Source organism: Bacillus rossius, chromosome 7, assembly GCF_032445375.1.
Source record: "Bacillus rossius redtenbacheri isolate Brsri chromosome 7, Brsri_v3, whole genome shotgun sequence".
Lineage (NCBI taxonomy): Eukaryota > Metazoa > Arthropoda > Insecta > Phasmatodea > Bacillidae > Bacillus > Bacillus rossius.
The window spans coordinates 21,675,822-21,690,459 of record NC_086335.1 but is presented as its reverse complement, the minus strand read 5'-3'; the positions used below and the strand labels follow the sequence as shown (position 1 = coordinate 21,690,459).

At 35.1% G+C, this 14,638-nt stretch overlaps 1 protein-coding gene across 2 annotated transcripts in view; it reads left to right on the top strand.

The window, feature by feature from the left end:
• Positions 1–14,638, top strand: part of LOC134533715 (chloride intracellular channel Clic) — a 137,918-nt gene that overhangs the window by 105,018 nt on the left and 18,262 nt on the right. For both annotated transcript variants that reach the window (XM_063371295.1, XM_063371294.1), the window contains exons 2-4: positions 1,455–1,597; positions 10,689–10,851; positions 13,204–13,378. In XM_063371295.1, coding sequence (XP_063227365.1) covers positions 1,455–1,597; positions 10,689–10,851; positions 13,204–13,378 — 481 coding nt within the window. The remainder of the gene's footprint in view (positions 1–1,454; positions 1,598–10,688; positions 10,852–13,203; positions 13,379–14,638) is intronic.

Sequence of the window (14,638 nt, the reverse complement as noted above, 5' to 3'; positions counted from 1 at the left end):
CTTACTCCCCCCCTCCCTACTGATTTCCTGTAAATCCTAAAAAAATCTAAGTATTATTCCCACCAACAAAAGGAAAGATTTCGAAAGCAAACAGTAGGCAGTAAGGTTTTATCCTCCCTCCTCCCAAATGAAATTCTGCGTACACTCTGGACTAAAGTAGTCATAATTTATTGGCTTCAAAGAGATGATTTGATAAAAGTTTTATGGAGTTGTTTAAAAAAAAACTTTATACTGTAATTTACCATGTATTTGTATTTATTAACTAATGGTGTGACAAGCCACCATTTTACTGTGTGTGTGGTGTTAGGCTTGGAAGTCTTAGCAGTCAAGAAAAGAACCGTTTAAAATGTAAATTATGTATGTTAAGAATTTATGACATTAATGTGCTTATAAGTGTTATATCAATGTGATGATCGATATTACATTTGTGTTGGGTTTTTTTATCATGCTCTGAAGTAATTATGGTTCCTCATATACATGTTGGGTTATTGCACATTTTTAATACCATTATTTATTATCTCGAAGTGTACAATGACAGTATCTTCATTAACGGAAGCTGTAGCCTACGAAGGAGAAATAAATTAACAGACAGAACATAGTTATTGTCCAAGTTCCTTTTGGTAGGGAAAACCTGTAAGCAACTCGTGGTTACCTGTTTCAACGAAAATATGAGAAGTCAACAGACCAGATTTATTCAACAAAGAATGTAACAAAATAATTATATTACATGAGATGACTAACGCACTATCATAGTTAACAATTCATACTCGAGCACATAAAGCCGTGACGCGGGTGTAGTAAACCACCCAGTAGAATTAAAATAACAGGTTCTTATTAAATGGATTGAAGACAGTCTCAATCAAATTCTTAGTGTAATGAAACATTAAATACAAAAACAGTAATGATGGGCATAATACCAATCTTAAATAATTTTATTACACAAAATTTTAATTACAATAAATATACTTGGACACATGAGTAGATGCTCTAAAATAGCAGGGGAAATTAATTTTATTTTACAACCATTAATAAATTCAACAGGTTTAAGTCCGTAATGCTGATACAGCGTATACAATTACTAAATATGCCAATGTTAAGAAATGCATAAATAAAACTAGCCATTAATAGCAAGGAACGACACGTACCATCTGAGTGACCACCATGGGTGCATCAACGAGGTAAGCAAGATTGAGAGAACAACATGAATAAACTGTCATTAAAATTTTTGGCCAAACTAATTTTTCATTGAATCATGAACACTCATTAGGAGTTAATTTTCTGGGTTTCCACAGCTGGCTTACACTTAAAAATTATTTGTATTATCTAATTTCAAAATATGTCTATTTGAAAATTTGATATTAGCGACCAAAACTTTGACACGGCGTGTGGAGTCCAGCGAACGCTCTCGGATGGTGTGATGGTGTGGGTGACGCTGGTGCCTGGTGGTGTTGCAGGCTTCGACGATCGATGGGCGGCGGAAAGGAGCGTGCCTGTTCTGCCAGGAGTACTTCATGGACCTGTACTTGTTGGCGGAGCTGAAGACCATCAGTCTCAAGGTCACCACCGTCGACATGCAGAAGCCTCCGCCCGATTTCAGGTGACCACCCCGTTCCATCTTGGCCTCGAGTGATATTTCCTCCGAAATGTTTGGAACTCTGAAAATTGATTTTGATGAGTTTCCTGAAGTGGGATGTCGGTGGATCAACCCCCCCTTCCGCCCCCGCCCCTTTCAGTGGAATGGGTTCTGGCCCTTTTCAACAAAATGTTCTTTTTCTCGAAAATATTGTTTACTGGGTCACTTTTTTGGAGAATTTTTTTTTTTTTACATAATATTGACTTTCACTAAAAATGAATTATTATAACTCTCTATAAATTTTTTTAATAAGCTTAAAATAAGAATCAAGTTATAAACAAAAAATCAAATTTAATGAAAAAAACAACATGAGCACTTGATATCAGTTATCTTTAACACTAATGTCTATTCGTTAGGATAGAGTCATTAAGAAAATGAAGAGTGCAACTCACGCTTCATATCAGATCTCTTAAATTTTATACTACTAATGGCTATTCGTTAGGATAGAGTCATTAAGAAAATGAAGAGTGCAACTCATGCTTCATATCAGATCTCTTAAATTTTCTACCACTAATGGCTGTTCTTTAGGATTGAGTCACTATAAAAATGAAGAAGAGAGCACCCCATGATATTTGTTTGCTTTATTACTTGATTCTTATTTTATGCTTATTAAAAAAAATACATTATTCAAAGTTGTAATTAATTCTTTCACTTTTGAACAAATTACTTAAATTTACTTTTTGGTTATTAAAAAATATAATTTTAAATTCAAAGTATAATTTCTAGTTTTTTAAAATACAATTATATAAAATTTATTAACATTTTGGCTCATTTGCACATTGCACAACATTCAATGGAACACCTGACATGAAAGTTACATGTCGCTATAAATAAGTAGTTTCATACATTAAATAATTTGCATGCATCAATATACTATTTTGTAGCCTTGAATAGATCAAAAAATTATAAAAAGTTGAAATATTAATTAATTTAAAATGGCTAACAAAATAAAAATTTGTAATGTAGTTAAACAGTGTGATTAATTATTGAAATACGTACAACTAATCTATGTTGCGAGCAGTATCACTCTGACAAGCATGCACATTTACTTTGTACTGGAAACTAAGGGTGAGATGCTCTAAAGCCTATAGCTCTGTAGCTATACACCACTCCATCAGCAGAAAGTTTTGCCAGAAAAAAAAAACTTGTTCTATTTCTTATGTGAATCATGCAATAGATAATAGTAACACATTTCTTTGGATACTAGATCAGAATTTTCAATTTTAAAGACTATATCTCGACTCCTTTAGAATGTTCTTTGATTTCTTTAATGACTGTTCCATGACCTTATGGATTTTGAATGCAGGTAAATGTAATTAGTTGCCCACAGTGATCAGATACCACTGATACTTTTTATGTCAAATTATATACTTCTTCACCGGTTATGTAGGTATTTAAGTCAATACAGAGTTTATTGAACTATTTATTGACATGACTCATCTGATGCCTCGTTTAAGCCATACAGCAACATTAGCAGAGATAAAAACCTGGTACAGACAGATGTACGTATCAGCTGAAGAGAAGTGTATATTGATGATAGCCCTTTATAGGTAACAGATGTAGATGCGAGAAAAATTTTGAAAATAAAGTAAAGGTGAGGTAGGAGAACTTGTAAAATTTTTAGACTGTGGCAAATCGGTTGCTAATGTTGATATTCACACATTATATCAGGCACATTTTGAAGAACAAACAAAGTGTGAGAAAAAAAGGGAACATACGATTCACTGAGAAATCTCCCCAAGTCAGTCCCCAAAGATATCTTAAGTTTGCCACTTGCTCGTACAACTTCACGCACAGGATAAAAAAAAATTCCATTTTGCAAGATTTCACAAATTTTTAGGCTTTTAGAATATATTTTAAAGTTGGCTGGCATAACCTAACACACCTTTTATGTTTAGCCTCAATCACCTAAACAGGCAAAAACATAACCTGAACAAAAAAGAAAGGAAAACATTTTTGCAAGAATTTTATTTGTGTAACACATACAATCTAAAATACATTATTTTTTACAACAGAAAAAAATTTCAGAAGATGCATGAACACGAAATATTCAGGCATCTGAATCATTAGTGAATAATTTCTAGGTTTCCAATGAAAAGAAACTGGAATCTTTGCGTACTCTTTGGTTTTAAGTTTTAAGTAGGCATGTGCGAGAAACTTTTTTGAAATCGAGACGAGATCGAGAAAGCAATTTAAAAATTCTCGAGAATCGAGTCGAGATCGAGAAATCTGTACTTTAGTTAACAGGATAATATGATCCAAAAAAGTAAAACTCAATAATCTGACAAACATACGTAATTATTCAATAATTTTATCAAGTATCCACAATTGCAATTGCAACTTTACCTTTACACTCAACAGTTTATTTGCCTACTGTCGTATGTAAACTAGAGGTGGGTCGAAAAGTATCAACCTGATACTTTGTCACTGATACGCAACTGTATCAGGAACGGCAAACGAGTACACTTGAAAAGTATCAGAGACTTTAGTATCAGTTCAGAATTCACCTGGAACAACACCACGGCCAATGAGCGCAGTACCCGATCGCAGATGACGGTCACTTGGGCGGAGCTTGTGAAAGGGGAGGGAGCAGGAACGACGAATAAGGGATAAAGAAGGGAAAGAATGTAGGGGAGGAAGCGCAGGGGAAGGCGTTGAAGCCTTGAAGGAGAGGTGCAAAGCGATATTGTTACAAGCAGGGCTGCCACTCATGGGTTTTTCCACCCAGATTTGGGTTTTTCCAATGGTGTTTGGGTTTCTGGGTTTTTAAATAATGAATTCCAACAATTCTAGGTTTTTTATAATTTTAGTTATTTTTATACCTAAAACAATAATAAAGGTAGTAGCTACTTGATCTGTTGCAATATCTGTTTGATAAATGCAAACAAGTCTATGTGTTTCACACACAAAAATACATATAAACACAAAACTAGTTTTCAAGAAGCTAAGTTGAATATGAAATTAGACACATTCTTCAAAGAGGCTTGCAGAACACAAAACCAATGCAACAATTAACCTTCAAACCAATCTTGTAGAATCAGACTCTGAATAAAGACTAACGTACATGATGCAGTTTTATAAAAACAATTACCGGTTTAAAGAATGCAGTGATGGTGTTTGTTTTGTCATGTATATATTTGTAGGTTTTTTTATGATATGTGCTGGTCCAAGAATTACTTATACAGCCATTTTGCTGCAGTGTAATTTTCTTGTATTGGTTGTATTTAACCGTTTTCAGTCTTGTAAGGTAATTAATTGTTTTATATTAAAACCAGTTATGTTTATATTTTTGAATTAGTACGCAAACATTTTCAACGATAGCATTTTAGACGCATCTGGGTTTTTTACCCATGTGTCTGGGTTTTTTTGTAGGTTATCTAGGTTTTTCATGAATATCAGAGTGGCGGCCCTGGTTACAAGTCGTTTTGTTTATTGTCCTACTTCAAAGTACGCTCAGTGCGCAGTGTGTGCACCGTCTCGTTTAACGTAAATAATAGATTGTCTGATTCACAGCATGGGTTCAGAACAGGTAAAACAACCATGACAAACTTAGTCTCCTTTCTTAATCCTATTTATTCAGAAGTCATCACACGTGGTCAAGTAGATGTTTGTTACTTTGATTTAGCTAAAGCTTTCGACACTGTTAATCATCAAATACTACTAAGTAAATGTTCCAAAATTGGGCTAAGTGATAAATATTTATCATGGTTAACAAGCTATTTAAATAACAGAAACTTTTATGTTTCAGTACAGAATATAAGTTCAGATCTCCACCCAACTCCTTCTGGCGTCCCGCAAGGTGGCACACTATCTCCTTTACTTTTCAATATCTACATTGATGATATAATATCTGGATTAAAGAACTCAGTTGGCACTCTTTTTGCCGATGACTTAAAGATATATAGAAAAATCTCTTCATATCATGACAGCTATCTTCTACAATGTGATATTACAGAAATTGCAAATTGGTGCACAAATAATTTGGTCAATCTAAACATGGAAAAAACTGCTATCATTACCTTCTCTAGAAAAACCTACCCATTGCAATATGAATACAAACTTGATAACTCACCTATTAAAAAATCTCAACATGTCAAAGACCTAGGAATTTTACTGGATCAAAAACTATTTTTTCATCTTCACATTGAAAACATTATCTCGGTATCTAACAAAATACTTGGTCTAATTAAATTTATCACCTTTAACACCTCCAATATTGACTCTATTCTCTCCCTCTATACAGCTCTAATAAGATCAAAACTTGAATATGGTTCTATTATATGGAACAGCATCAATAACACTGATATTGAAAAGCTTGACAGGATTCAATCTAAAGTATCTGACTATATTAACAAAAAATTAAATACCATCAATAACATAGATTTAAATTCCCTCCTTGGTTCATTATCAACTAGAAGAAAGATCTTAGATGCCATTTTTGTCTTCCATTGTTATTATGGTAATCTTATATGTCCTCATATATTTGATGTTACTGGCATTAAAATTCCTTCTTTTAATAGCCGTAACCCACCTTTTTTGTGCACACTTTTAAATACAAATGATATTATATATAGACTTGTTAACAATTTTAATATGTATGTTAATCACTTACAACCTACCAGAGAGAAAAAACTTGTTAAAAAAATTATTATTTCGGCATCCAAAGATTAATTATCTTTATGCTCTAATGTTATTACCTAAATTATTTAATACCAGATGTATTAATCTAAGGATACCAACTGTATTTTTCCACATAATATTATATGTTCTGTATTTATACATTTATTACTCTCATGAAACATTTTTGTTATTTTAAGTACTTTTCAGAAGTTAAGCACTCATATGGATATTTGTATGTTATGTTGTCTTGTCTTTGTTTGTCCTACTTTTTGTTGTTCTTATAATTTATTGTTCTGTTCTGTTACTGTATTTGTTTTTTTTACATGTCTTACATGTTGTGCCCACCGTTGGAGCCTTGTGCTGTTGGTGTGGCATGTAACAAATAAATAAATAAATAAATAATAAAACTAATGAAATTTTAATATTAAAAAGTACATTAATACAAGATATAATATTTATATTTGTGCACCTAACAGCTATGAAAATGCAAATAAATTCTCAGTTGACACTAATAACAGATGTAATCAACATATGGACTTTCTTTTTTCGAAAACAATTAGTAACTAGTGTTTTTATACATTAAAAATTCACGATTTTATCAAAAATAAAAAATAAAAAAAACAGATAGGTACATTAGTGAGCATACTATATCAATGTTTTTTCAAATGTTTCTTCAGATTAGTCGATGATTTATAACTCAGTTTTTATTTACACAAATTACAATTAGCAAACTCATTATTTTCCGTGAAAAAATTCCACACAAATGAAGTATTTTTCGTGCACTTATCCATTCCTTATTTCACTATAAAGATACTAACTACAAAGCATGACAGCCCGCAACATGGTGATACACGGCCAGGACGAACTGCAGTGAATGTTGAACTGATTGATACTGGTTGTATCAGGCGGGCATGAGAGTATCAGAGGTAGAGAATTACCAGGCGTGATAAATAATGTATCAGATTCTCCTTCCGGTCGCACGGTCTGCGTACGCGGAGCTTTGTTGCCTCCTGGGACCGTCTGATACAGAAGTATCAGAGACTTGTAACATGGTACAATGCTGTATCAGTATCAGGTTGGAACAGATACCGAAAATTGCTGTAACAACCCACCTCTAATGTAAACATACGTTATTGACTCCATAGTTTATACAGTTTCCTTGAGCCATGGACGGTACTTGATCATGAAAGTCTGAACATTCACCACTATCGATATGTCACTATCGATATGTCAGTATCGATACGGACCGCAATTTAAACATCATGTTGCTTGTTATATACTGCTGGCCGTGTGTATAACCTAGAGGTGGGTTGTTACAGCAATTTTCGGTATCTGTTCCAACCTGATACTGATACAGCATTGTACCATGTTACAAGTCTCTGATACTTCTGTATCAGACGGTCCCAGGAGGCAACAAAGCTCCGCGTACGCAGACCGTGCGACCGGAAGGAGAATCTGATACATTATTTATCACGCCTGGTAATTCTCTACCTCTGATACTCTCATGCCCGCTTGATACAACCAGTATCAATCAGTTCAACATTCACTGCAGTTCGTCCTGGCCGTGTATCACCATGTTGCGGGCTGTCATGCTTTGTAGTTAGTATCTTTATAGTGAAATAAGGAATGGATAAGTGCACGAAAAATACTTCATTTGTGTGGAATTTTTTCACGGAAAATAGTTTGCTAATTGTAATTTGTGTAAACAAAAACTGAGTTATAAATCATCGACTAATCTGAAGAAACATTTGAAACGTAAACATTGATATAGTATGCTCACTAATGTACCTATCTGTTCTTTATTTTTTATTTTTGATAAAATCGTGAATTTTTAATGTATAAAAACACTAGTACTAATTGTTTTCGAAAAAAGAAAGTCCATATGTTGATTACATCTGTTATTAGTGTCAACTGAGAATTTATTTGCATTTTTATAGCTGTTAGGTGCACAAATATAAATATTATATCTTGTATTAATGTACTTTTTAATAATGAAATTTCATTAGTTTTATTATTGAACGAGACGGTGCACGGACTGCGCACTGAGCGTACTTTGAAGTAGGACAATAAACAAAACGACTTGTAACCAGGGCCGCCACTCTGATATTCATGAAAAACCTAGATAACCTACAAAAAAAAACCCAGACACATGGGTAAAAAACCCAGATGCGTCTAAAATGCTATCGTTGAAAATGTTTGCGTACTAATTCAAAAATATAAACATAACTGGTTTTAATATAAAACAATTAATTACCTTACAAGACTGAAAACGGTTAAATACAACCAATACAAGAAAATTACACTGCAGCAAAATGGCTGTATAAGTAATTCTTGGACCAGCACATATCATAAAAAAACCTACAAATATATACATGACAAAACAAACACCATCACTGCATTCTTTAAACCAGTAATTGTTTTTATAAAACTGCATCATGTACGTTAGTCTTTATTCAGAGTCTGATTCTACAAGATTGGTTTGAAGGTTAATTGTTGCATTGGTTTTGTGTTCTGCAAGCCTCTTTGAAGAATGTGTCTAATTTAATATTTGACTTAGCTTCTTGAAAACTAGTTTTGTGTTTATATGTATTTTTGTGTGTGAAACACACAGACTTGTTTGCATTTATCAAACAGATATTGCAACTGATACAGTAGCTACTACCTTTATTATTGTTTTAGGTATAAAAATAATTAAAATTATAAAAAACCTAGAATTGTTGGAATTCATTATTTAAAAACCCAGAAATCCAAACACCATTGGAAAAACCCAGATCTGGGTGGAAAAACCCATGAGTGGCAGCCCTGCTTGTAACAATATCGCTTTGCGCCTCTCCTTCAAGGCTTCAACGCCTTCCCCTGCGCTTCCTCCCCTACATTCTTTCCCTTCTTTATCCCTTATTCGTCGTTCCTGCTCCCTCCCCTTTCACAAGCTCCGCCCAAGTGACCGTCATCTGCGATCGGGTACTGCGCTCATTGGCCGTGGTGTTGTTCCAGGTGAATTCTGAACTGATACTAAAGTCTCTGATACTTTTCAAGTGTACTCGTTTGCCGTTCCTGATACAGGCGCGTATCAGTGACAAAGTATCAGGTTAATACTTTTCGACCCACCTCTAGTATAACCTAAGGCCATAAAAAAAAATGCAATCGCGGAAGAATTCTGCAGTTATGTTTATATTTTTATTTTTTACCGTACCGTTTTACGTTGATACTTGATATTGATACCGAAAATGATTTATTTTTAACTTTAATGTTGGTTTTATTAACGGAAAATAATCATTTTCTTCTGTAATTTAAAGTGATAACCACAGCACAATTCATTGTTTACGTTTACCGTTTCATGTAGTGACTTGTTAACGGAAGTTGTTCGTTTTTAACTTTTTAATAATTTATCGTGTATACTATCGTAACAAGTATATTTTATTTTATTCGATCTACGTTACGTTGAAGATATGTTAATTATTTCAACACGCAACGCAAAATGCTGCCTCAATATATTATATTACCTAACCTATTTCTTGTTTACAAAATTCTCGAAAATTCCGAGCCAAAAAAATTATCTCGAGACGAGATCGAGAAAATTTCTGTCTCGACTCGTTCTCGATGATGCCGAGACTCGCACATCACTAGTTTTAAGTTTATTTATTCAAAGCTAGAAACCAGGATTTGTAGTAATATTTTTTAACTCTGTGTTTAAATTCCCTTCTTTTTGTGCCTGTGCACTTTAAATTTAATTTAGTATGGTTTTCACCAAAAATGAGTTAATGCATGTGCTCACAGTTGCTTGGGCTCTATGCATTTCCACATTCTGCTTTTATAGTAATTTCTTTATAATTGCAAGTAAATATCCTCAATTCAACAGATCGTAGTAAAGATCACTTCACTTCATAGTTATTAGTATTTAGTTCATAATATGCTCGCTTCTTAATAACTGTTAGGCAGATGAGTAACTGTAAAGAAAATCTTTTATATTGGAGTATCAGATCAGATATTAGGTTGCCTTGAAGTGCTCCCAACTGGTTTGCACTTAAAGCTTCTTCAAATTATTATTAAATGTGACGTGTTGTTCAGGGCGGGTGGACAGCTGTGGGGTACACCCTGGGTGTACCCATGCATGGAGAGGACACATATTGTTAGAGACGTCATGTTTTCCGTAAAAGTATTTTTGATTAATTTTTCAAGTAATTTACTGGAAAATTTTCTACAAATCCATAAAATTTTCTTTGTAATTTTTTCAAAGGAACAAAGAATTAAATTTCATCCACTTTTTTTCATACACAAATAATGTTCATCAACCTATCTTCAATTAGTTAAGTCTATGTAGATAATGGAAGAAGTAAACTTTTCCAGAAAATATATAATTATTTTTTTTCTTCTTTGTAAACTTCCCCACTCAGATCTCTACTGTTAGCCACTCAGATCCCGACTTGCGTTGCAGGACCAACTTTGAGGCGACACCGCCGCCCATCCTCATCGACAATGGCATGGCGGTCCTGGAGAACGAGAAGATAGAGCGACACATCATGAAGAACGTGCCAGGGGGCCACAACCTGTTTGTGCAGGACAAGGAGGTCGCCACGCTCATAGAGAACCTCTACAGCGTGAGTGTTGTGATGGCCTGTGTGCTCTCTCGCCTCCCGGTGGCTTGTGTGGAGTGCACAACTGCAGCACGGTTATTTGTGATTACCTACTAGATGGTACATACTTATTTTCAATGATTAAGGTGGGGTCACACACACCAAATTTATTTTTTCATTTCTTGTCGCGACACTGTATCCATCCATATTTGTTGTTCAGTGACAAATATTTCCAAGAGAGAATATAATATATAAAAAAAAGTTGCATTACTGATAGTAATTACAGACCCCTGCACACTTTTTTACACCCATTATATAACACTTAATAAGTATCTGTGGAAAATATCTGTCACAACAACAAATTTAAGAGAGGTATAGTGTTAAATGGCATGGGAGACCCCACCTTAAACTGAATTTTTTAAGACCTGAACATTTTAATAGAAATTTTAATGTGAGGCTAGAAGGACTGCGTTGCACCGCATGTTTCTGAAGCTGCAGGTAGCAGCTGGGATGTCAGTTGGGGGTATTTGAATTTCGACAACACTTATTTAGGAGCTTGTGAGGCTGGCAGAGGCTATGGTACAGCGAAAGGTCTTTAATCCGGAATTCTACTGTTCGGCACATTCTGCGGTCCGGTACCAATCAAGCCTCTGGTGCTCAGATATTTCCAAGTTGGTTCCGGGTGTTGATCTCAGCCTCCAGGTCACATTAATGCACTGCCTGCATTTTTAGTTCGCTCGTTACTGTCAGTTTTCATTTAAGGACAGTGTTTCATAATTTGTTGTATCACATTTTACATTTTCAGATTTGGTATTCCATTGAAATTATATTGATGTTCAATAATCCTGCAAAGTCGCTAATCCTGCATTGCCTTGGTTCCGGACTTACCAGATTTAGACGTTTCACTGCACTGAATAATCTAGGGTCTCGGGTAATCTGAACATTGGTTTCGCACAATGGCAAATGCAGTAGCTGGCAGAAACTTTTCAAGTGCCTTGAAACATGTTCATGTTAGTGTGTGTGTATTAATCTTAACCCAAGTACGAAAAGCAAGGCACTGCATGTTATGCCACTTTTAAAACATAGTTAACTGATGTGTTCTTCAATTGATAAGTAACTTAGTTATTCTTAGATCATATTGATAATATTGTTTTCTGAAAGGCTTAAGAAATATTCAACCACCAGAGTAATGGTTGTATTGGTAGATGCAGCAGCTAACTACTAGACTAGACTTGACTCGTTTCACATATATATAAAGATGTGGTTGGCAATTTGAAAATTATTTTTACTGATGTTGGTTTTTGAAGTGGTTAAAAATTCAATGCAATGTTACACCTAAATGTTTCATGATAGTGATTTCACCAAAACAGTATTATTTTGATAGATACACAATGCACTTTTACAATATAATAACTTGTAATAGACATGTCCAACTTTTCGGAACAATAAAATCAAATCGGCAAGTATGTGTATACTTATAAATGTACCAGCTTAGTAATGTCAAAATGTTACACAATCAATAAAGTAAATTTTTTTCCAAATTTATTTAGTAAATACTTTTGGGTAGAAATTTCACGTTAATAAATTATATTTATTGAATTTACTATATAAAAGAGTGTGTTTTTGTGATTTAAGTTTTGATTAAAAATACTAATTAATAAATTATATACTAATTAATAAATAAAAATACTAATTAATAAATTATTTTAGTTACCTTACATTTTGGTGCTTAATGGTGTATTAACTTGCACCATTAAGCATCAAAATGTAAATTGTGTATAAAACCTTGACTTTACCATAATCATCAGGAAGACTTTATTATGATACTACTGAGTGAGTTTGTGCAACAGTAAAACGTTGGACCAAGGTTAAAATCCTGGCCCATCCATTGCGATTTCTATTCTAATGCCTGACAGTTGCTGGGATGGTAACAATGTATGCTATCTAGGGAATCAGTATTTCCTTCAGTTGCACAGTGTTGGTCCATCTTTAATGAACTCGTCGACGAAACATCAAACCGAAATTAAGTAAAAAATGAATGTACAAAACTGTCTTGGAGACCGGGGCTGCAGATGATATTTTATTATGTATGCAGACACCAGTGCTGATGTTCCAATATTTCATATCTGAGTAACCATCCTAAGGCCAAACCATGTTAGTCCTTGTTGGAGAGGAAAAAAAGAGGCAGTTTGCTAGTGAGTGTAGTGGAGTAATTGTTGTTATATTGTTTGAATTTGATGGTAGACGTGAATAGTTGTTGAATGATGCAGTGTAGTCCAGTGGTTGAAAGCTGCCAAGTAGAAATGCAGGCAGGCAGGACCCACGTGACAGGCTGCACAGGCTCCACGGTACTGAGCAGGGGTGTTTGGCTCACAGAAACTGAAGCTGATGCTCCTGAAGAAGGACGACATGAAGACCAACAACCTGCTGTCGCACCTGCGCAAGATCGACGAGCACCTGGGGCGCAAGGGCACGCGCTTCCTCACGGGGGACACGATGTGCTGCTTCGACTGCGAGCTCATGCCTCGCCTCCAGCACATACGAGTAGCCGGTGAGTAGCGTCTGGTCTGTACGCCTGGTGCTGGCGAACTGGGTGGCAGCCAGTGCCAGAGCAAGCAACTTTTGTTAAAGAACATGCGTCCGGGAAAGCAACCCTGTAAAAGTTACAGACGCGAATGGTAGCGTGCAAAAGTGAATTTCCCGGGCAAAAGGCACCACTCCACAGTGGCTGAGAGGACACTCGGTCGCGGCACCGCACTCACTGAACCGCCAATACTGCACTAAGCTACACTTGTAAATGCCACACAGCCAACTATTCACTGTGCTGTACCACAAACTGCTGGTTGCTATTGCATGACTGCTCTGTACGTCTGCGCCAAGCTCGTCTGCTCACTGTGGAGGTCCTGAACAAGATACGTCTCGGCGCTGTGATTGCGCGTCCTCTAGGCCACTGGGGTGATGCCTGGTTGGGCGCGGAATACGAATTTCTACACTTCTGTTCGCGCTTGTGACTTTGCAGGGTTGCTTTTACGGACATATGTCAATTAACAAAATTTGCTTGTTTTTCCATTAAATTTATACCTCTTGTTTGCGAACAGCCTATATAGTCTTGTCAGACAACTTTCTCAGACTTGACAGTTCTCAAAAGCAGTACGAAGTGGTACTTTCACTCATGGTGTTTGTTTACAAACACAGACAACCACATAAAGTTGTTAAACAAGCACTATTGACAGAACAGCATTGGCAGAAGGATGCATAGACATTTTCAGAATCGTCAAATTACTTGACACCGAATTTAGTCAGTATGCTGTCTTGGTTCAGAGTCAATTCATAAGGTTCCCACTGTCAGTAAAATTCATTAGTCGGAAATGGTCAGTAAAAAATCAGAAACTTTATTAAGTATCTGGTTTAGTCAGGAATTTCACTTGAAAATTTGTTTTCAGTAAAGAAAAAAACTATCTACGGTATGTCTGTGTTAAAAAGATAGTTTGTACGCAAGAGAAAATTATACGGAAACCTCAATTGAATTTACTATGTAATTTGGTTTTTTTTGAAACTTGCGGTGAAATTTAAGTGAACATTTTTATTTTGACTGTGCAAATGGCAAAGTACTCTTTGAAATTATGTTTCTATGTTTTTGGTTTATTATTGCTTTATTTTCTAAAACAGCCTGAAAGCAGTCTGGAATTATATACTGTTTGCGTCGGGAATAGTGAGGAAATGTTAAGAACTTAGAAAGGCATATTTAGTTGTTACACTGTACAGCCAGAATGATTGCCTGAAACTTTTATCCGTTATCTTATAGGAAATA